The sequence below is a fragment of the Rhea pennata genome, chromosome 4 (assembly GCF_028389875.1).
Source record: "Rhea pennata isolate bPtePen1 chromosome 4, bPtePen1.pri, whole genome shotgun sequence".
Classification (NCBI taxonomy): Eukaryota; Metazoa; Chordata; class Aves; order Rheiformes; family Rheidae; genus Rhea; species Rhea pennata.
This window is the reverse complement of record NC_084666.1, coordinates 18,074,524-18,098,783: the sequence shown is the minus strand read 5'-3', so window position 1 is coordinate 18,098,783 and position 24,260 is coordinate 18,074,524. Positions and strand designations below refer to the sequence as shown.

At 39.1% G+C, this 24,260-nt stretch overlaps 1 protein-coding gene across 1 annotated transcript in view; it reads right to left on the bottom strand.

Moving 5' to 3' along the window:
* SLIT2 (slit guidance ligand 2) overlaps positions 1–23,809 on the bottom strand; it is a 250,364-nt gene extending 226,555 nt beyond the window's left edge. The window contains exons 1-4 of the mRNA XM_062575387.1: positions 23,625–23,809; positions 21,835–21,906; positions 20,736–20,807; positions 4,707–4,778 (exon numbers count right to left, since the gene is read on the bottom strand). Of these exons, the coding sequence (XP_062431371.1) occupies positions 4,707–4,778; positions 20,736–20,807; positions 21,835–21,906; positions 23,625–23,809 (401 nt within the window). The remainder of the gene's footprint in view (positions 1–4,706; positions 4,779–20,735; positions 20,808–21,834; positions 21,907–23,624) is intronic.
* Between the last annotated feature and the right edge of the window lie 451 nt (positions 23,810–24,260).

Genomic DNA, 24,260 nt, shown 5'->3' with positions numbered 1-24,260 from the left:
TTTAAATAAAACAACTTAAACATTCCTATATTTGAAATTATCTGCTGTGGTAGAGCATCACAAGAAATTATAACACTAGCATAATGAATATATAATGCATAGAAGACTTTTTAAAAAAACTAAGAGATATTATACAAAAAAAAAAATCAAAACATATTATATGGAGACCAAAACAAATCACAAAAACTAAAACCAAGCGCTGAAGAGAGAGAGGGCAAATTTTGGTAAACTCATAATTCACGTGGAGGCTAAAAAAGTTCTGATGTTCTAACGAACGGGGCTGCTGCACATCCAGCACTCTTCTGCCACCAGGTACCGCACACCGCGGCGCGACCGCGGCACGCGCGGTGGGAACCTACCAACCACCCTTCTCCGCCAGCGCTTCCCTCACCGACGGGCTTGCAAACGCAGAGGGATTCGCTGGTAATTGCTTCTGAGCAGGGGAAACTCATTCTTGCCCCTCACGGGGTTTTTAACAACCACAACCACCTGTTTGCAGTCGGAACGAGAGATGTCGGAGGCCCGCAGATAAGCAGCAGCATATTCTAACGAGAGATTTCTCCACTGAGCTGCTAGAAGGGGTTCAGAGTATTAGAGAGAAATGATCTCATCTACCACATGGTTACTGTAGCTTGCCATAGTTACGGCTAAAAGGAATATAGCAAAACCATAAATTAAGCTGCACATTACACAGCTAACTTAACAGTAAGGAGACACAGCAGTTTAAAATCGTTTTTAAAGTTCTGCTCTAGCATCTCACACCCCCTTTCCTGTGTTCACATCTCCAATTGCTTTTGCCTTTACCAAGGAGGAGGAAAAAAAAAAAAAAAAAAAAAAGAAAGAAAAAAAAGCGCCCTTCAGTTAGAAGGGCAGAAACGCGAACGCTGCGAGTGGCAGGCCCCCGCGGCGGCGGCGGGGGAGCGCGGCCCCGGCAGCGGCGCCCGGCGAACCGCGCTGCTGCCGGCGCGGCGCGGCGCGGCACCTCCAGCGCCCCGCGGCGCCGGTGGGAGCGGCGGGATGAGGAATGATGTCGATGCGACCGGACAACGGTAACCGTAGCAACTGCAACCTGCAATTCCTGCCGAACCATTGTGCGATTTATTGTGGCAGGGGCCAAGGAGGCCAAGAGTAAAATGAAGCAGAGAACTATGGTGTCTGACACATCTAGTGCCGCACACTTTAATCATAGCTGGCAGAAATTAATTCAGGAGGAATTTCTGCAAGGGCCCCCCATGCAGGGTTTTGTTGCTGTCGCCGCCGCTGCTGCTGGTGTTCTGGCCTGGGCTACTTTTTTTATTATTATTTTTATTAATTCTTAGCTGTTAGGACTTTAACAAACACTCAATTTTGAGATGTCTGTTAGTGACTTGATCAGACTATACTAAGACTTCCCCCCCCCCCTTTAAAGGCAAAATTATTCATGATACATTTCTTTGTAAATATATTTACAGCAGAAAAGGTGTTTGATATACCAGAAGACAAGGAGCACATCCACTAGTAAGACTGGTCTTCTATGCAGAGTCAAAACTGCCTAACTTAAAGACAGCTCAGTAAGGGAACTTAACCTCATTCCAGGGCAAGAAAAGTAAACCAAAAGGCGCAAGCTTTGCGCAGGGAGTCCAGTATCCTGTACTTGCCTCTAGTGACGGTGTATTTTGAAACCACATTCTCCGGCGGCTTTGTGTCCAGCACTCGCTATCCTGCGGCGAACGAACTGCGATCAAACCAGCCCAAGCAAGCGGCCAGGCGCTCGTGCCGCCCCGCGGGACCGGCCGCAGCACCTCTGCTAACGGAGCTTTGCCCCAGCGCGCGGCTCAGCCCACGTTTCTCTGCGAAACGAGCTAAGATTAGCACACCCCGCAGCGTTCTGCATGCTATTTTTAATGTGATTTCCTACAGAAACATTTATGCCGGAACACCTTTGTAGATCAGCTCTTAACGGGAAATCAGTTTACGCTTTGACTGGAAGTGTCCATTTTAGTTTTTTTCCCAGGAATTTTTGGGGAATACGGAAAAAATCTAGGAGAAAGTAACCTGAAAGTTAATTCATTTAATTGTTTTTGAAAATCAAGCGTCTTTAGACAGAGAAAATTATGCACTGTGTCTTTTAAACTCTCAACCTATCACTTTCCTTTACTTACACTTCCCATCTGTCAACAAGTGCTTGTAATTTTATTACACTGTCCTGTAGTTTATGCAGAGTTGGTATTATTTTACAGAGTTCTGTTAATGGACTGGATAAATGGTAATGCTATTTAAACTAGTCTCCTGCTCCAGCAAACACAGCTGCAACTGTACTACTATTTCTAGGCAAACATCTTGACCTGAACACGCAGTGCTCTCTCAACCCGTCCAAAGAGAAATTGGAGCAGACAGCAAAGGGAAAGCATAGCTGGCCGCTGGCGGCAACCAACTGTGTCTAATCATAATTCATATACAGTGTACCCTCTTTCTTTTATATTGCATTTAGGCTACACAACAAGCATATGTGCTTCTTCACCTGGCATCTCATTTACAGCCAAGGGTCAAATGGTAATTATTATTCACAGAAGCTCAATAGCATGGTGAAAATTTGCAGTACACACACTGTTTGATTAGCTGCTAAATGCCAAAAATAAATACTAAAACCAAAGCATATTATACATTTTAATGACCATGTTTAGAGAGCTTTAATTCTCCTTAAAAAAGGAATTGGATATAAATATGTATAAGCACACACAACAATACATGGAAAAAATCCCTAATCATTTTACACTCTACGTAGTGGTCAAGCTAAATAAAATCTGAAAGCTGCCTAGGAACATTTAACTCGCATCAATCCCTTTGGTGCCCTGACATTTTTAGAACATAAACTTAGTGTTAAATGAACCGAGATTTTCGGTATCACTCGTATTTTCTTTAAAACATGAATACATTATAACCAGACGTTCACTTTCATGGTCTGATCAACAATAACCCTTAGGCAGAGGAAATTTAATACTGTGAAGCCAGTGATCTCTTTCTTTCCACCATATATACAAGCAGTTGTGTGCTTTACGTCAAAAGAAATCATAGATCTGGGACTAGCATCTACCAAATATACAATTCTGAATTCAATATATTCAAATACGATTTTGCCTGAAGTGTTCATCCATTCTTTTCCTGCGAATTATGGCTCACTTCTATTTTATATGAATTTAGATAATAACCATTATAATACAGGTGGAATAATAAAATTATCATAAACTCCTTTCATTTTCCTTCCTGATGGAAGTAATAGTTCTATGATTGCTAATGAAAATTATAGAAAAAACTAAATTGTTAGTATATAAAACTACATATGAATATATTGTAATATTGTAGCAGAGCAAAAATTTGTTTGTCAGGAAAAAAAAGGTCTTCAGGAACTCTGGCCTAGTAATTTAACAACTCACTACATCTACACGGAGTTTTGGAAACAAAAACCAATCAAAAGCAAAGGAAAGAAAAATACACAGAAATAAATGTGTACACCAATAATAGTCGTTTTCAGTTTGCCATTTCATATTAAGAGAGGAGAAAAGAACTATTATTTTGTAATACTAAAACAGAAATCAACTGAAAAATTAAAAGCTTCATTACAAAATTTGTTCAAGAACATCTCCACATATTGAAGTAGAAACAAATGAGAGGAAACCCCCCTTCCTTCACCTTCATCCTTTTTCCTAGCACACATGGGTAAAGTCAGTAAAATCAAATCAATTTTTTTCAGTAATTAAGATATACAAATGCTTTACTTGCTTATCCAGATTGCTCTGGCCATCTAAATTCAATTTCCACAGCAGAAATCTCACCTGAAGACTAAACTGTGTTAAATGTGCGTGTATCTATGTGTATAATTTTAAGTGTCTGAATTCGTACCTCCTTTTCAAAGCCTGGTTAAGCAAATCGAGTTATATCCCTCATGCCATAGACCGTGACTGAAAGCTACCTTGAAATTTATTTCATTAAGTGAGCATATAGGTTTAAAAACAAAAAAAAAAGAACAAAAAAAGAAATCTGTATCTGATCTTCATTCCATGCTTACACTGCAACAGAAATAAGTGGATTCTCAAAAATGGCCAATGAATCAGCACATTAAAAAAAAATGTAAAACATTATCAAACCAAAGAGGAGAATCAAAACTAAACCTCATAAATAAAAACTCTATCAAGTTAAGGCAAAGTATTTCATTCCCTCCGCCGAGTTCAAGTTAATACCCTTGTTTTCTTTGTGAGGGACCCAGGAGAGAGCTCCACAGCCTACCATTCACCAATGCTACAATTTTTCTTGTCCAACATGTACATATAGAAAAACAGAGCATTAAAAAAAAAGTTCTTCTATAGTGCCGTATCACTGGGTCAGAACCTCCAAAGTCTTTTTTTACGTCTTTTAACACAGGAAAAGAAAAACAGGAGAAAAGTAAAGCTGAAGTATTCTTTCAACAAGACTTAATTTACAGAAGCAGGAATGGATGAAACAATGTTTTGTCACAGTCAAGGATCAGCATCTAGGCTAGAAGATTTTTAAAAAAATCTTGCCAAATAGGTGAAGAAAGTACTCAGCTTAAACAAACAAAAAAGATCATTAATATTCCTAGATGTATTTCAGCTTTGTTAAACGCAAAACACAAAAGCCTAATACAAGACAGAATAACAGACCAAATCCAAATTTTCAAGAATAATGCTTATTAGGTTGTGCGTACTTACAGCCTGTATAACTTTGGCGTCCCCAGAAAGAGCAGTTCAGAAAGCAACTGAAGGTTATTTCTGTTCAGACGCCTTTTGAAAGAAAGAAAAGGTTGTGTTAAATACAAGTAAAGTGCTACAGTAAACATTTTGAGAAGGCATCCCTAAGCTCTAATATGCTGATTTTAAAGCACAGAAAGGCTATGCAATTCTGGTCCATTAGCGGAGACATGGTCCAGCAGTAAATTTACCATGCACTAATTACATTTTCTGGTTTCCCCAACTGAGTGTATTACCTATTTCATTTTATGAAAGATTATTTTGAATTTCTGTAGTGTGAATCAGTCGCTAAGTTGGGACTCTACCCTGCATAAACAACTGGAAAACTAAAAACAAAATCAGCAGAGTAACTTTTAATTCCTCAACAACTTTGTGTTCTTCCTGGTATAATGAAGCAAACAGGCAAATACTTTGTGACCATGAAAGGCTGTCCAAAGGAACATTTATCATATATATGCATCACTAAATTAAAGCTATGATAGAATAAAACTAAAGATCCATATATTTAGAAAAATAAAAGCAAGAAAAAAGCTGCTATAGAAACCTTTATCAATTGAAAGTCACAAAATCAGAAAGTCTCAACTTGCATTTGGCATTATAGTTTTTTTATGTAATATTCTGTCTGTATCTTTAAAAATATACTAGAGAATAAACTTAAAATTAGTTGTGCATAAGACACTGCATAGGAAAAACTACACTGGAATTGGAAGATGCTTATTCTTCCATGAAGTTTCTCATTGGACATACCAACCAGGGTCCAACCCATTTAGTTTGAGGTGACAAGTTCAAAGCCTGCAATATCATACCATGCCGAACAGTGCAACAACTAGCCTAAACAAATACATTCCATCATCTTGATTTTTTAAACACACAATGCAGATTATTCTTTGCCAGTGTGTATAAACAAAAGCCTTGGGACCACAGCTGTACCATTCAAGAATTCAAGCCCAGAACAGGTTTTTGTATTGTTTTTTTGTTTGGTAACGCACATGCTACCTCCCAGTCAGGCAAAGCAAAGCTATAGGAAAAAAAAATAAAATCACACCATTATTTCTTCTGAAGAACCTGAGCACAAGTCTCAGTTTGCAGTGTACAGTGATTAACATTATACATTAATTCTAAGACATTCTTAGATACCAGATAGCTTAGTACTATCTGATACATATTTTATCCCTACAGCAACTATATTATTGAAGTTACTAGACATCCACCTACACCTTCCACAAGGTTAAAAAAACAACAAAAAATGTATTTGGACAGCATTTGGACAAAGAATTTCTTCTCTTAGGGATGAATTCAACCAATTGAGTCCATTTAGCCTCTCATCAGAGCCTATTTTTCATACTACAATAATTGCTGCTGCTCCATTTAAGGCTCCTTCCAGTTTGGATAGAGAGAGTGAGAATGAAGGAGAACTGTCTAGGACAAAACCACTCTTTCCTCTTATATTTGTGTAAGGACTCTTCAAATTCTGATCCTGGACAATAATAGTCAGTTGAAACTGCAGATAAAAATCACTAATATTTCTATTTTTGTAAAGGTCCTATATAATACAAAAAAAAAAGCAATGTAGTACAAATAACATCAACTGATGATAAGGTTTTTCAGGCAGGCTGCCTCTGCTTAATGCAACAACAGTCTTGCAAGAACACACTGACCATCATTTTAAAAGGACTGTACAGGCCAAGTGTTTATGGTAGTAAGTAACTTTGTATACAAGCAGTTAATATATTAGATCAAGAGTTTCTGTTAGTACTTACAGTACTTGCATGACCCAAACAACTGAGTATGATTTCATGAACTGGACTTCATTGGAAAAGATTTTTTTCAAGACTAATAGGTAGCTCGATTGAAAAAATTAATACTATGAATTAACATACATGTAAGTGAATATGGAAAAAAGGACATGGGGTGAATTTGAAATACAAAGACAGGAGGTATAAGCACACACAAAGACTCCAGAAATGTCCCCAAGGTGAAATTTTCAAAACAGTTATGAGAACCATATATGCTGAAAGACATGGCCAACTCCTTAGATGCATCTTCACCTCATGCTCATTAGATTAAATTTGTCTGAAGTAGTAGTATCTATGACAAATTGGAATAAAAATGGCACAGATATGACCCCCTTCCTCCCCACAGGTTGAAACCTGAGGTAATTGCAGGTTTGGAAGAGCAAAGATGGAGCAAGGAATCCATGATAACAAGTTACACAGACCTACAGTTATTGTGGAGAAAAAACAAGAATCCCAACACTTTTTTTCAGTATGTGTCAGCAGAGACGTCACTACAGCGAGCCATCAGATAGCTTTCCTCTTAGGACTGTACAAGAAGACAAGTTTCAGTTGCATCAACTGCATGCCACTTCTGAGAGAGCAGGTAAGTTCAAGGTACAGTACTAAAGAAACAAGGATCAGATAATTCCGTATTGCTGCCTTTTGCTTTCCTGACAGAGGTAGAGAAACTTACTCGTTTCTCAAGCAGAGGGAGAAAACTCAGAATTAGTGACATAAGTAACAGAAAATGTAATGTAGAATCCTCTCCAGTATTTCAGTATCTTGAACTGGAAAAACTGGTAGTGCTCAGAAATAACCAGATGACGGTCAAAGCACATAATTCTGTCAACTTAACAAAACTGAGGCACAATATAATTTATATATAATTTGTTTTTCTCCTATCACTGAATGCAGCTTTAAGAAGAGAACAGACAACCAACAGACTGACTCAGGTGAATGAGCACTCCATGATTAATTCAAGCAAGCGCCACATACTATCTAAATTACATTAAAATATTTTAAGTACTTCAGCTTAAGGTTCCCAGAGCTCAGTCTTCCAAACAAAGTAGTAAAGATTAGAAAAAGATCTACAAAGTGAAGGAATGGAAAAAGCAAAAATATACTCAAAGAAATTGCAGCTTTAAGAAAGATCAGTTTAAGGAGACAAGGGAAATCTTTGACAGGTGGGTAGGTACAAGCAGGTTTTTTTTGTTGTTGTTGTTGTTTTTTGTTTTTTGTTTTTTTTTTTTTTAAGTTTTTGATACTAATGGACAGAGAAAACAAAGTAAGTGCAGGCAAGTAACAGGCTGCTCTGAATTAGACAACAGTAAAGGTAAGCAAAAACTTGGCTGGATTTAAGGGATTTACGTACATCTGTGATGGCTATTATTGTTGATAAGGAAACCCTCTTCATTTGTTAGGAGTTCTAGAGAGCAGATTAGCTTTGCAGAAGCAGCTGCATTACCTAGGTTTTTCTCATCTTCTACATGGCACCAGAGGGTATACAGACCATGATCGAGTTACAGGCAGAATAAATTGTGGAGTGTGTCATACTCCCAAATAGTTACAGGTTTCCTAACACAACGAGGTATAGTCATGCTACCAGCGTGTCCTGATGTCCGTCTCAAACTCTCATGCCACAGTGACTTTAACTACCATCAGTCAAGTAGGGGAGCGGGATCAAAACCTAGTGAATTATAGTAATTGCAGATGGTATAACTAGCAGGTCCGTATGTGTTTCCACATTTGATTCCACTTTACTGCAACTTGCTTCTAATTCCACAGTAACCAGCTAGATAGAGCAAGGGAAATCCTTTTTCTTCCCACAGGGCCTGCTATCCTACCTCTTGTCTGAGAGGACTTTCATAACCAGGGGCAGTTCTAACAACAGGGCTTTGCAGTAGATGACGGTCTACCATGTGCACCACAAAGTAATTCAGGTTGGAAGAGACCTCAGGAGGTCTCCAGGCCAACCTCCTGCTCAAAGCAAGACCAGTTGTGAGGTCAGACCAGGCTGCTCAGGGCTTTATTAGACAGGTCTTGAAAACTTTCAAGGACAGACACAGCACAACCTCTCTATGCAACTTACTTGTTCCAGTGTTTTATTGTCCTCACAGTGAAATTGTTTCTCCTCGTATTTAGTCTGAACCTCATTTCAATTTATGCTAGTTATCTCACCACTGTGAAGAATCTGGCTCCAGCTTCTTGATAACTCCCATGCAGGTGTTAGAAAGCTGCTATTTAGTCCCCCACTAGACTTCTCTTCTCCAGGCTAAATAAGCTCTGGTCAAATATTTCCACTGAGTTCTAAGGCAATGCACCTTCTACTAGTGCACAGTAATTGTTCAAGTAGATGCAGTTGTAGGCACAGACCCCCTAAAATAAAGCCCTTAAGAACATCTTTAGTACTGCTCTAAGTTAAATGCTGTTCCAAGTAAATTGCAAGTGAAATTTCATCTTTAATTAGAAATAGTCTGTTGCAACAGGTGCAGAAAGACCAAGAGCTTTCCAGAATCCAGAACAGGGCAAAGATATTTTATTTTACCTCCATTGCTTGAAGGATAGGAGGTTTCTAACTCACAAAAAGTTAATGATAACAGAATCCATTATTCCTCTTCTGAAGTTAGCCAGCATAAGCAAATACACTATACGTGCATAGTAACACATAGTACTGAAGAGCTTAAAAATTCTGCTCTTAAAGGAGCACATCTTCATTATATCCCCAGAGAAGACATTACTATCACATACTTAAAAATATCACATAAGATCTTTCTGCTAGAGTTCATTTGAAAAAATGTGTAACCTTTAAAAGCACTAAAAAGGTCATCATTAAATTTCAATTTAATATGAAATAATATTTCAGTAAAACTGCTGAGTATTGAAGCAGCAGCACTTTGACTCACAATGCTCACAGCGAGAGACCCCACCATACTTCTCGGGCAGTTCTAGCAGGTTACAGGGAGACACACTTACTAGGAAGGCCTAATCTAGAGTTAGGCAGTATGAGCTCAGGAAATGCAGGAGAATCAAGATAAAAATAATCCAAGTATCTTAAAACAGAGAGCTGTGCACAACACCCAAATCAGCTCAGACTGATTTACACAGATTTAACTATTAGTCCCAGAAACTTGACTCTAAAGACATTAAAAGATAATAGAATAAATGATGTCTATTCACTCTATTCCCTCAGAGAATGGATATCAAACTTGACTTGGGCTCGAGTCTACAAGGAAGGCAAGCTTCATTACTCTTCTACAGAAGCAATGTTGCCATTTATCTGTCAAAAGCCAAGAACATCTGTGCATCACTCTCCAAAGCCACAGTCTACTGAACTTCAACATACTTGGTAACTGCTGCCTATGAATGTGACTTGTGCAAACATGTCATCAAGTCAGAAAAAAGCCCCAAAACTAAGAGCTAAGTAAAAGATTGTGCCAGTTTTTCTGTGGAGATTTCTCAGCAAAGGCCTTCTCTCCAGTCAAACTACTCATGATCTCTGCTTAAAACCTAACAACACCAAGTTTCCTAGTTTTTATTCATGTGGTCAGTATCTCTGAAAAGTTCAGGGCTGTTATTACAATAATAGCATCTACACTACTTGAACCCTAAAGCATGTCCTATCCTTCTCTTTCCTCTCACAGGGCTACTGTCAAGTCTAAAATCATCACCCCTTGGTCAATTATCCATACATTTATAGAGCATAGGTTCTCTGTTCAAACTGATATTCTATCTGCTTCATCTAAGAGGCAAAGGTAAACTGAGCTAGGACAAACATCTAAAAAGGAAAGAGAAAGAAATTAAGGCTGTTTTCTGGAGGCTGCAATTTCCCTTACAGTTTCAGCAGGGAGAAAGATGATGAAAAGATATTTCTACATATATCTGGCAATTATGCTTAAAATTTCTCCCTATAGCACTGAAAGAAATGTGGAAACCAAAGCACCGTTTGCTCATAAGTATTATTACGTATGAGCTTAAAGTTTTGCTGAGTGCAAGTCAAGTCAGTTCACACAAACATCAAGCTGTAAATGCACATGCAACCTAACAGGATCTCATGTCATGTACTCATGAGTGCTGAGGGAACTGGCCAGTGTCACTGCAAGGCCACTGTTGGTTATCTTTGAAAGGCTGGGGCAATTGGGGCAGGTTCTGCAGGATTAGAAGCAAGCATCACTCCTATCATCAGGAAGGGCAAGGAAGAGCATCTGAAGAACTATAGGCCAGTTAGCCTCACCCTGATCCCTGGAAAGGTGATGGAACAAGGACAAGGCAGCAGTCATCATGGATTTACAAAGGGAAACTTGTGCCTGACCAACCTGATAGCCTTCTGTGAAGAGATGACTAGTTTGGTGGATGAGGGGAAAGCAATGGATGTTACTGACTTTAGCAATGCCTTCTCCCATAAAATCCTCATAGACAAACTGATGACATACAAACTAGGTAAGCAGGCAGTGAGATGGACTGGAAACTGGCTGAACTGCCAGGCTTAAAGCATTGTGATCAGCAGAACCATGTCCAGCTAGAAGCCAGACACTAGCGGTATAACCCAGGGGTCAAAATTGGGTCAAATACTGTTCAACATCTTATTAATGGCCTGGATAACGGCCATTATGCAGGGGCAGAGTGGATGTCTCTGGGAGGCACTGGACAGAGTGCGCTGTTTGCAGACAATACAGAACTGGGAGGAGAGTTTGATATACCAGGTGATTGTGTTGCCATCCAGAGGAACCTGGACAGCCTAGGAAATAGGCCAAAAGAAAATGCCAAGTAGTGTTTGATGCCCTGGAAAAAAAGGAAAAAGTTTTGCTTAGTCTTGATGGAGCAAAACAAATAAAGATTCTCTGATTCATCTGGGGGCACAAATCCTGTCCCAGGCAGGACTATCCTCATCTGTGAGATAGAAAAATCACAGTATGTTTATTATGGTAAAACTTCACCTAGCTCTGTAGCAGTGAGAGAGGGAATCAGGCAAGACAGAACTCCAGCACTAACCAGGCTTCTTTAAAAGATCACCTTTCCTTTAAAAGTTTACCTGTTATGAATTCAGCATAGTTCACTAGCAGGCCACTCAAATACCATAGAAGAAATACTACAGGAGCTAAGCAGTCTTGGCTTGTAGCAGACATAAACCACAAGGAAGAAAATAGAGTTATAGAACACCCTTGAGATAATATAAGATCAAGCACCACACAAGTAAAAATGGTCTTTTGGCAACACTTGACTTTAAAAAAAAAAAAAAAAAAAAAAAAAGGGGGGTGGGGAAGATGACCTGTTAATAGAATTTAGCTAATGTTTGGGCAGATTATTTAGACAGCAGGCAAGAAGGGTAACTCTCGCAAATAGTGCCAGAGAGACAGCTACAAGCCTGAGTCACTGCAATACTTCTTCATACAAGTACCCTTCTGTAGCATCTGTACAGGCATGGTGCCAAACTACAAGCCAGAAAGGCTGGTACACTTTAAAAACTGAGAGAAATGGCCATATTGGATCTGATTATTAGACTTGGCTATTATTAAAGATAAGCCAACACAATGTACTGCATGTTATGAAGAAAAATAAAACATTTCTTCTGATGACGTTTCAGACAGACTCTTCAGAGTGATATGAAGTAATACAACAGTATGAGTCACTAAAGCGACAGTCGTGTAGCCAAATCCTTCATGCAGTTTAAAGTTTTGCCATAAAACTCCAAGCAGATGTGCAATTTCTGGAATTAAAATAAGTAGCAAGTTATTTTAGATGTTATCTGAAAGATATGCTATATTCATATGAAGTGTGCTATGACAGACAACTTGCATTTTTACCTGTAGCCATCTAACATCAAACCTCTTCATTAAAAAAAAATAATAATAAAATACATGAAGCTGCTGTGCAAAAGGTGAACAGTTTTAAAAACTATGTATTTTAGTTCTACTGTAAGTTTAATATCAGTACTCTGTAGCATCATTTTAAAATGTTCTGAACACAAAATACCATTTGAAACAAAAGTGTTGATACAATGGTTCTGTAGAAACAGATTTGGTTTCAACATTTTGCAACAGTGCAAATTACCCATTTCAGAGGAAGCAAGAAAGGAGAGCATCCAGCAAACAATGTCACAAAGGATGAGCACAAAACAGATGTGGGAAAAATAAACAGCCTTCCTGCCCTGGAATTTGTAAAAAGGTCTGCAAAGAGCAAACAGGACTTCTCACTGCAATTTGACTTCTAGACCTATAAAAGGAGTCCCATGAGAAACTAGGCTCTGAGGAATAAAATAATGTGAAGAAATAATAGTGAAAGTATTCAAGGCTTTCAAAAGGAAAACTTGGCTCTTGGACTTGAAGTTTTATCAAACATTTTGTATTATCCTGCAATTAAAATGTTGCTATATAAGCTTATTCCTACAGTTGCTATTAGAACACTATTTCTTTCCTTAAATACTGTCTTCAAAGACAGCCTTTGTCTATTTCTGATTTACCACATTTTTTTTCTAGAAAAAGATATTTGAAACTGCTTTGACAAAAGTCTGCTAATACAGGATAATTACTGTAGTAATTTTTTTTTTAAACTACAAATACAGGTGCCCCAGTACAATACTCGTAAGATAGCCTCACATTCCTTGGTAAGTGATTAGCACCGCAGGCTTCGTGGTCTCCTCCCTGTTTTAAGATGAGGAATGTGCTATGTGTTGCCCTTAAACTAGGTAGGATTAGCTAAGAGAAGGGTTTTTCACATCCGTGATTAACAAGGAATAACTGTTCACCCCCTTCAGGGCTGTTCAAAAACCTGAACTCATTACTCTTCCGCTACCTATAACACAGGCAGGAAAGTATTAACCCTTCCGGTGCTCGCATTTTCACACCGAAACTAAGCAGGCGCTTAAGTGTCAATGCTTTCAAAAAGGAGTGAACCAAGAACATTAAATATCCTAAAAACATACAAGCACATACATGCACACATGAGGTCTTTATTAGGCAGTCTGGCCCAGATCTTCAAGGCTGTGGTAGTGACAGTCTGTCCAGCATGTACCCCAAGAAAAATAATAATAAAAAAAAAAGAATCTAAGGCTTCAGTAACAAAACTGTGCTTGAAAAGAGCAACATACCAAAATAAGATCAGGAGTCACTGAACAAGGAAGTCAGACTAACTTCTAGCTAAAGATCTAAGATCTCATTCTGATCTGAGGTCTTCCTCAGTACAAGTTCCTTTCAGGTAAGAATTTTGCTGCACTTACATAGGATAACGTCTTACTCCAGAAAGAAGCCCTTTTCCTTCAAGCTATTTGTATAGTCAAGCACGACAAAATGAAGTATCTTCCATGGACTGACTTTCTGAACATTCTTTTTCCTATTACAGGAAGGTAAATGATTTCTGAACAGTAGCAGTGACTCAACCGCCAGCATAGCTCATTCCACCACTAGCCCTAAAATTCCACACTAGCCTTTAAACTTCAAATCTAAGCCTCCAGAAATAAAATAAAAAAAAAAAAAAAAAAAATCAGATCATGCCTCGCAGTTAAGAACTGTCTGACTGCTGTTACAGTCAAATTTGGAATATCTGACATTTTTTCTAGAAGTCTCAGCTCCCAAAATTTTATTATGTAGCTGTGTGGAAGGGACACCTACAATTTTAAGAACTTCTGCAACAGGAAGGCTATGTTCTATCAGAAACTCAAAAAGCAACAATGCAGAAGAGAACTTAGTATTTTAGAATTGACTTCTAGACACAGATGACGTTAGTTACAAATGTTAGAAAATCCTGCTAAACCTCTTAGAAGTTACTAGTTTTCCTACTTAGAAATTCAAGTTCTATGGGTAAAGCTAAGCAAAGGCTTGGATAAAACTACAGCCTTGTGCCACACATCAATACATAATAAAATGTTAGGACATAGCTTTAATCTCTGGACAGCATGTTGTATCCTACTAGTAACAGATTAAGTTGTATTTTTCTAGGATCATTATTGTGAAAGTTCACGATGGTTTGTTTCCCCTCATGCAGGCTGTCAGTTTATGGGAAGAAGTGTCAAGGGGGAATATTATTATTGACGTGAAAGAACATACACGAGAAAGTTACCGTGGCCTTTTTCTAGGCTGGACAAAATCGGAGCTGTTCTAGTCTGCCTGTTGTGTAACAGATGTTAATTCCCTCTCTAGTTTTCCAGTCCTGATGGGCAGTAATGGCCAAGCCAAACTGTATTTGTTTTTATCCTAGATACAGCTTTATTTCTTACTTCATCCTGCTGTTCATGTTGTTGTAGGACAAGACGCTCTATAAAGCCCCATAAAGCCCCACACATTTCAGAGGTTTTAGTAGCTCATTTTGAGTTTTGCTTTTATAAAAAGCAAAAGCTGCTAACACAGCCGATATTCACCACATTTATCAGAGAGAGAGAGAGAGAGAGAGAGAGAGAGAGAGATGAGAGCCCAAAGAGCTAACCCTAACCATGTAACAGAGGAAATAGAGCTGAAAAGCTTTGTATTACTGAATCTTATATCTCTGGCAAGATGAATTCATATTTAGATTAGAATTAAGCCCTTGCTACAGAAGCTGCAAACATGGCTTTTTCATATAGAAAAGATATCCAAACAGTACTTCATTTTTTTAACTGCACAACAATTTTTTCCTAGTTTTTCCCTTTATACTTCTCTTGTGTACATCTACAAGTTTCAAATTGTTCACATACAGCATGAACAAAACTCTTATAACTTTCAGTAGTACTGAGTCAAATGTTTACATTCCTAAGTAAACATCCCCTTCATAAAATAACTTTTAACAACTTACTGTTATATATTTGTGGGGGTATGCAGGCCCCAATAAATAACATGTTCCTCAGTTTGATATTTTAGAAATGTGTTGCAAAAATTTAGAAGTAACTCATGAACTGTAACAAAACATGCAATTATTTAAATATTTATCATTACTTAGTGATAGGTTAGTTTTATGAAATGTGCAAATTCAACATAGGCAGCTTTCAGTTTAAAAGCCATTTCAAGTATCAACTTGAAGTTCAACCCTTAAAACATTCTCTTCTTGAGCTCAGAATTTTAGAGCTTACTTATTCAATACAATCTTTTTTTTTTTTAGTATTTAGCTCAGAGACCAATTTTCACAGATTACATTTGTTACAGAACCTGTGAGAAAAGTATTTTATTTCTATACTGCTTTTCCATATAAGTGTTTACCTACAAAGATAGCTCTTTAGAGCTGTTAAGATAATACATAGACATTTTAGAAATAAATACTATTAATTCAGTTACGAGCAGTGTCCTGTTCAGCCTGGAAGTTTGGAGCCCAAACAAGTAACTTTTCTCACAAGAGAAGTCAGTGGGGCAACTCATGCAAACCAAGTTCAGATGGTAAGTGCAGAATCAAATCCGTTAGCATTTTAGAGGCATATTGTTGCCTCAAGGGATTATTTACAGGTACACGAAACAAAATCTGTTAGTTTTCAAACTCCTGCTGCAATCCCTTCCTATTCGGATGTCTTTCGCATTTTCAGCATAGTTTTAGAATGAGCATATCTGGTGTCTCAACTAATAGATTAGAAATATTTTTTTAAAAAACTAATGATTTAATGATAGGAACTAACGTTCCTATTAACAGACAAACTTTTTTCCTAAATGAAAAGTTAACTGCTCTGCTACATAAACAAAGCAACTCAAAACAACTGTTTTTGAGTGGTACAAAGAATTTCAAGGAAGTTTTAGACTTACGAAGCTCATAGTAGAATCGTTTTGTGTCTACAGCAGCTGTCTTCAGCCAGATTTTATACTTCCCTCCAGGTGACAAGGGCTTGTAAAAACACTAGGGTATTTCTAGCAGTAGCTACAAGACCACAGGGGAAGGTGATGGTGGTGGTGAGGGGGAGATAAAAACAAATGACTGTACTTCAGCTCTTTTTTTCCTCTCAGTCCAAGCATTAGCCTTCAGAAAATACAGATCTTCAGGTCCATCTTCATCTTGGTTTTTATAAGACTTGTTCAAACTATCTGAAACATCGCATCTCAGATGACAGCTTTATAAAACAATAGCAGAAAGCATCAAGCATTTAAATTCACATACAAAGGAATGAGAAGATTTTTGAATGATGTTTTGCTTCTCAAAATAGGCAGTAGTCTCAAGAAATTAAGCGTTCTGGAAATTCTCCATACTTCCTACTTTCCAGCGAGGAAACACAGAGGAACCCACCACAGACACATCGCTGCAGTCAGCGTAAGAGAGGTTCGGGGACTGTAACAGGCCAGGTCCTGATCCTTTCTTTATGGGAACTGCCATGCAGTAAGCAGTCACACACAAAGTAGAACCATCCCCTCCCCCCCCTCCCAAAAAAACACCCCACCATATGAACATGGGCTCATAATACAAGTTACTGGTCCAATATAAAAAGTCTGACAAACATTAAATAGAAGATGGACAAAAATATAATTAATCCAGGAGTTTCCACACTGCTTCAGGATGTACACAAAGGTACAAGCTGTCCCATTCATTGAAAAATAGGCTGTACATACTGAAGTTCAAAGAGTTGTTTCAGCAGATGGAGCACCTGCACACCACAACAGCACGTGCCTTCGCCCATTAGAAGGCCGAGCTTCAGAAGAAGTCCACATTCACGTCAAACCTACTAGCTCCGAGCCCGGGCAGTGCTGTACCAAATAGGAGCACAGCTAGGCTGGGCCTTCAGACAATCCTACCAGGGATTATAGCTAAGCGATGCATGGCTGTGTATACACATTTATTTTGCTGAAGACTTCTCAGAAATATGCAGCTAAGGGCTTATAGCAAAGTCACATTTGTCTCCACTAGTGTCTCTCCAGCAACTGAAACTTGCACAAGGCTACAGCTGATTATGTCTCGTTTCCATCTTGTTCCCTCCCCCAGTTCTTACCCAATAGGTGCTGCTGTACGACCATCTATTGCTAATTGAAGATTTTTAAAGTTTCAACAGGGCTGCTGTAGTAACACACATTACTGTAACAAGTGTTTATTTTTGTTTTGGTTTCCATTACATTTCTACAATTACACTGGTATGACACCAATTCCTGCCATGGGACACACTAGGTCTAAATAGCTTTATGTACATGCTACTATGTATATCAGACATACTACAGATTTCTTGTTGCTTAATTAAACTACAGGAGAAACACTTCTAACCACCTAAGAGAAGTGTACATAGGTTTAATCTATTCCTCTCTTAAGTAGCTTTCTTGGGAAGAGAAGGTTGAGTTTCCTCAAAGACTCATTTGGTAAGTGCTTCAGGTCTTCAGGTCCCACTTCATTAAGAGGGAGCTGAGGATATTCAGTATTTTGCATGATCTGATCTGCAAATCAGCATTCAGATAAAATTACTGAACAGTTGCTTGAAAGTCAGTAGTTGATGCAAACAGAAGTGTCTGAAAACAGAAGAACTGAAATTCCAGTATTAAACAAAAACAAAAAAACCCACCACCGTTACAACCTCCAGGAACTCATCTCTTTTTCAAGAGGGGAACTGTTGTGCAAGTCTGCTCCTCACTTTTGAAGGACAACTGAACTACAGGCAATATACTTGAGAAGTTCAGTCTGTATATCTTGGCACAAGATATTCTAATATAAGCAATATATTACATATAAACAATTTTATAAACCAGTCCAATTTATTTAAGTTGCAACAAAGGCTCTCTTAAACCTTCCACTGGCATGCTAAATGGACTGCATCAGGTATTCTTTTGACAGTAGCTTGGCTTGCTCTATAAAATGTGGCATCCTATACTTAAAGCTTGTTGCTTAAGAGGGGTGAGGGGTAAGTATAAAGTGCCTGCTATTCAGTGTGTAAAAAAAAAAAAAAAGAAAAGAAAAGAAAAAAAGAAAAGAAAAAGAAAAGAAGTTCTTGAAGGAAGTATCCACAAGTTTCCTGAGAAATCGTTTTGAATTTCAGAATCCCAAGGAGATGAATTGGCTGTCAGAAAACAATGCGCCTTCATCAGATGGACTTGGCAGTTGTAAACAAGAGGAATTTTCTCAGCTTTTCCTCACAAATATGAAATATTTGCTCTTAGCCAACAGCTGGGGCGGTTTAAAGACATCCTGCATATATATTCAAATTACAAGTCACCCACACACCTAATGCTGACTGAATTTCTGCAAATTAAAAAAACCTCTGACAATTACTGGAGCAGGCAAAATAATTCTACAGACAAAGCAGAATCTAACTTTATAGGTCTTTTAAAACTGATTAGCTTCCAAAAGTCTTGGTTTGCCTACTGAGGAGACAAAAGTAACCCACAATCATAGCCTCATTTACCAGAATTCTCATCAGAATTATTATCTTACAAAATTGAAAATACCTATTTTTCCCCCTAAAGATTTTAAAGATTTATCAAGGCAGAAAAACTTAAAGGAAATACCTAACCAAAATCCCCAAAATCATAAAGGCAAGATGTTAGCATTTCTCATTTTTTGGTTCAGACAAACACATTTTAACCACTAAAGTTCAATTTTGCTAGTTCTGCAATTCTATATTCTACTTCAAGTCTTATAACTTTAAGGCATTTAACCATAAGTTAAAACAATATTGTTAATAAATCAGGTAATAGGATCTTGCATCAAGATACTCAAACAAAATTGGTTATGTATTGTTCTAAATTTAGCAAGTATTTTGTATCTCAATGACAAATGACATTCACAATGAAAGCATGAATGTCTGTTAATGTTCCATTTACGTATACTTATTCTTGCAATATGAACTACACTGCTGTTAAATTTTCTAGTTAGACCCTATAAACCAAAATTAGGAATGTGCATATATTACTCCAAAATACCCCTCAGCAGGAGAAGCTGTACTAAATCTCTATACTTTGTACAGAGTTTAAAACACCTTGTAAAAAAACATTGCATTAAGTTTGTTTTAATATGCCTTTGAAGAAATTCTGACTATGCATTTCTGAGAGCAGTCTCATTTAAAATTATTCCAAAAATGTTTTACTACATAATGACATTCAGTTTTTAGATCAAAAATTACATTTTGGGGGTAGGGAAAAAAGGAGGTAATTCTCAAGCACACGATATTTCAACCATTATGGAAATATCACAATTCCATTGGTAGTTACTGTTTCTTTATCAGCTTTGTATTTGATATAAAGACATATATTTGAAATATATGAAACTATTGCCAATGTGGCTTTTTTTAAAAAAAAAACATAGCAATTGTGGATACAGAACACAAATATATTAAGACACAAAAATGAGACCAATGCCAATTTCTACTGGATAAAGTAGAAATAGCTTTATGAAGTTAAGGATGATTTCTCTTGGTGAATGAGAAAATAAACAAGACCTTGGAGGCATGCTTAAGGAAAAGGTGATATAACAAAAATGCAACAACTAAAATAACTGAAAAAGATATAACTCTGCAGTTTTACATGAGCAGACATTAATACAGAAGATTTTAGACTTTTATAGCTCCAAAATGAAACTATATCCAACTACCATTATCTTGCCTTTAATACTTAGTATGATTTGTACAATATATAAAAAAATCCAGGCACAGCAAACTAAAAGCATGCACTGAAAATTAAATAAGTATTATAAAAAGCTATATGGCTTCAGGAATTATATTTTCTAGCTGTATGTCCTACTGCAGCCAAGCAGGTGTTTACACTTCAACTTCTCCAGTCAAGATGCTCTTTGCCACTTCATTCTCCCCCACACAGCCCGATCTTTTTAATGGCCAAATTCTATTTGTTTTTTTTTTTTTTTTTTGAAAGCTAAAGGTCAGTATTTTTTTCCTAAGGCTTCATGAAAGCTTTACTCAATTACTTTTATATGAAAACTAGTATAGGGTTGAACTACTACCTCCATACTGCACATACCAAGAAGATACTTTACAACTAGCAGTTACTTCCAATAGGACTTTATAGGAAAAAACAACATTTCCAAGACTAACATCCCACACTGTACCTAAGAAAATAGGCTTTTGTAGGTTTGTTCATTTTTGAAAGAAATCCTTGTGTATTCAGGGGAGAATACTGCATAGCAGTCAAGCAATCTCCAACAAGACAAGTGCCATTTACATTTCAAATCTGGTCTGCTTGTCAAAGATTCCCCCCCAAACCCGTATACATGGTCTGAGAATTTCTTACTGCTTATGTTTCTCAATAAGGATAAATGTTCAAGCTGGGGGGGGGGGAGAGGGGGAAAGGTCTGATAGCCTTAACATACAACTAATTTTCTCATATAGGATAGAATTAGAAATACTTACAGCCTCTCCAGTTCTTTTAAATCCTGGAACGCTCCTCTTTCGATAGTACTGATCTTATTCTCCATGAGCTGACTGAAACGTAGAAATTTTTATACAGAAGTTTTAATAGCTCATCACTTGTTGCATTAACACTAGTCATTTAAAGACAATGATGTTTTCTTTAAAACAGTGCAACTGTTACTCTGGAATAATATCCAATTTAACATTTTGGATCCTTGTTATCTAACCCTTTACATGGGCTCATATACCCTAATGGAAGAACAAATCCTCTTTAAAATACAGGAAAAAAACAGAGATAGTGCACTTACATAGTTAAATAATTTAAGAGTCATAGATTAAAAAATAGCATTTATGTACGTGTATACATAAGCAATACACAAGTATCACTGCCCTTCGGCAAGTTGTAAGACTCCAGTTGAGCAGCACGAAGGAGGAAAAATGAAACAAAAATACCTAACTGGTATGGTGGAAAAAAAGCATCAGTAAACATGGCAATAGTTTTATTTCATTTAGAAAAAAAGTAAAATATACTAGTCTGATCAACAGAGAAATGGTTAGGGATTTTTATATGATTAGTCACTCAAATAAAATAACCTTGAAAAAGCTAAGAAAATTCTGCAGTATTTTAAACTCAGTATTACTTAGATTTTTCCCTCCCCCCAATGATAACTGCTGAAAACAAAGTTATTTACAGAAATAATCCAATTATTCCCTGGTCAACGGGAACTCTTTTTTACCCAGAAACTGTAAAATCTGAACTATAATTTAACCCTAAACTGAAGCCATTCCAACAGTTATTAAATCAATTTTAATAACTCTTATTTTTAAGCTACATGCCAATTAAAAAAATCAACTTATCTTGCAGCCTTAAAGGGATATTAAAAAAATATACAAACAAGATGGCTTATATGACATTTGCTAACTTTTTTAATATATCTGTAATATGGGGGAGGGTCAATGACTTCAGCTGCAGTAGCACAGTAATGAGAAGGCGATAACCTTTACAGCTTATTAGCTGAAAGATAACTTCAACAGTTTTCACAACATAGGCTGTAACATTAGTCCTAAAAGGTATCACTGATAGGAAGAGAAAACTTACAGAACTCGAAGGTGCCTTAGACCAGCAAAGTCGGTCTTGGTGATTCTTGTGATGTTATTTCCATTAAGATCCCTAAGAAGAATAATTTATAAGCAGCACAATTAAACATTCAGAGGTTATTTTATTTTTGTTTTGTTTGTTTTCATGGGCACAGTATTTTTGGAAGTTATGAGAACTGAAATGAACCCACTGATCCATACCTAAGACTAACTCTGTGTGAGTTCCAGATTTTCAAGTGACTAAACGAAGGTTTATCTTGAAAGCAGTAGTTTAAAACTTTGTAATAAGAGACTTTCACAGAATCTGTTTTGCCTGCTGTTACGTAGGTTATATTTATGTCTAATGCTACTGAAGAACTCAGTCTTGTCTGAATGTTGGTTATAATTGCAGTTAGAAAACCACTAGTTACAATATATTTGTGACAGTGTCCGTTAGGTCTACGGATAAGAGTTACAGAAACTAAGCAAGCAACTGAAATGAAGAGCATTTTCTGCATAAAGAGCATTTAAACACCTTTCAGCTTTTTTTAGTATTTCTACAGAAGTAGAACATGGCTCAACTTTCCATAGCAAATATTAGTCTTCATAAAATCGTGCTTACCCTCCAACAATCTCATGTATGTTTGAAAGCTAAACTCTTTGCTCCCAGCACATGAAGCTATCCTAACTGCAAAATGCAAAGCATGTTCAGAAGCAAAAACTGTATTTAGGCCCTAAGATTTCTGTTCATACTTCAGCACTACTCTTTCCCAGAGTTACTTGTCCCTCTTTCAATGCATTTTGAGTCAACATATTAGCTTGCCTCATTTGCAATCACCACAAGTAAAACCAGACTTTGCAACTCTTGAGGTAAGCCATTGGGAAATGGTTTTAGATGGAAACTACACTAACAATTACAGGTCATTTCTAATGTAGTTAGAAAAGAGAATGACTTTTTTTTTCCTGGTGGTTTCACCACATGTGGCAGGAACACCACTGTAAAGAAACCACGAAAGTTTCTGCAGAAATCAGCGTCCCTTACACTCTTCGTTTGAGTGAAATCACTTGAGACCCAAGTGTTCACACTCAAACGTTTAAATGTCAAAAAAAGGGGGGAAAAAAAAGAGAAAAAGGCAAGAAATAATGTATCCATGTCTTCCTCCCGCAGACCCTCCAGAGATCCAGCCTGATACTCTGAGCTATTTGACCTCATGCCCGCTCGCTCCCAACCCTGCAAAATCCCCTAGCCGGAGGATGCAGAGACGGTCTCAAAGAGCCGATCGCGGGCTGGGGGTGCGGGGGGCTCCGGCTGCGGCACAGCTCGGCGCGGGCAGGCTGCAGCGGCGCTGCCCTCGCGGCGGGCGGGCGCTCGTGCCGGGCAGAGCCCCGCAGGGCTGCGCCCTCGGCCGCGCAGCGCGGCGCAGCGGCGCGGAGCGGCGCGGCCCCGCCGGGCCCTGCCCCAGCGCCCCGGGGCAGAGAGCCGCAATAGCGGAGTTCGCCGGGAAGCGGGCGCCCGCGCGGGAGGCCGCTGCGCCGCCCCCGCTCCGCGCCCCTGCGCTCCGCGCCGCGGCCGCCCGCGGTGAAAGGCGAAGCGCTGGAACTAATGTTTTACCTCTTTCATGTCTCCTAGCGTTACCGCGAAACGCGTAATGAGAACAGCAGGGGCAGGGAGCAGAAAACCCACCCAAGGGCGTCGGAAACCTGAGCCAAGCCTGGGGCAGCGGCTCGGCTCTGGGGGTCGCCGCTGCCCCCCGCCGCCTCGGCGGCCTGCGGCAGGGCGGGAGCCGGGGCAGCGGCGCGGGGGTTACTTACAGCCTCTCGGTGTTGCGGGGGATGTTCCGCGGGACGTTGCGCAGCGCCAGCCCGTGACAGTCCACGGTGCTCCCGGAGCAGGAGCACTGCGCCGGGCACGACTGCGGCGCCACCTCGCTCGCCGTCAGCAGCAGCAGCAGCAGCCGCCCCAGGGACGGGGGCAGCTTCCCCCGGGCGCGCATCATCACCGCCCGCCGCCGCCCGCCCGGCCGCCCGCCGGCCTCGGCCGCGGCCCGCGGCGCGCCGCCCTGCTCCTCGCCGCGCCGAGCACTTGGGCAACTTTCAGCGTGCGAAGAACGCCGAGTCCTCTCTATCCAAAGCTAAGCCAAAAAAAAAGGGAAAAAAAAGGAAAGAAAAAAAAAAGAAAAAAAAAAAAACCCGGCAAAGTGAGATGGGTGGCACCAATCCGCTGCTGGAAGGCAACTTCGCTGGGAGGTGGGCCGCCCGGGCCCTCCCTCGCTAGCCCGTCGGGTGGCGGGGGAGATGCAAGAGTTGGGTCTCGTCTTCACACGCTGCCTGCGAATGCGAAGCAAACCCCCGGGCTCAGGCTACGGCAGAGTTGGGCTGACTCCTTATCTTCTCCTCCTCCTCGCCCCTTGCGAAGCCGCGACGCCTCCCTCCGCCCCCGGCTAGAGG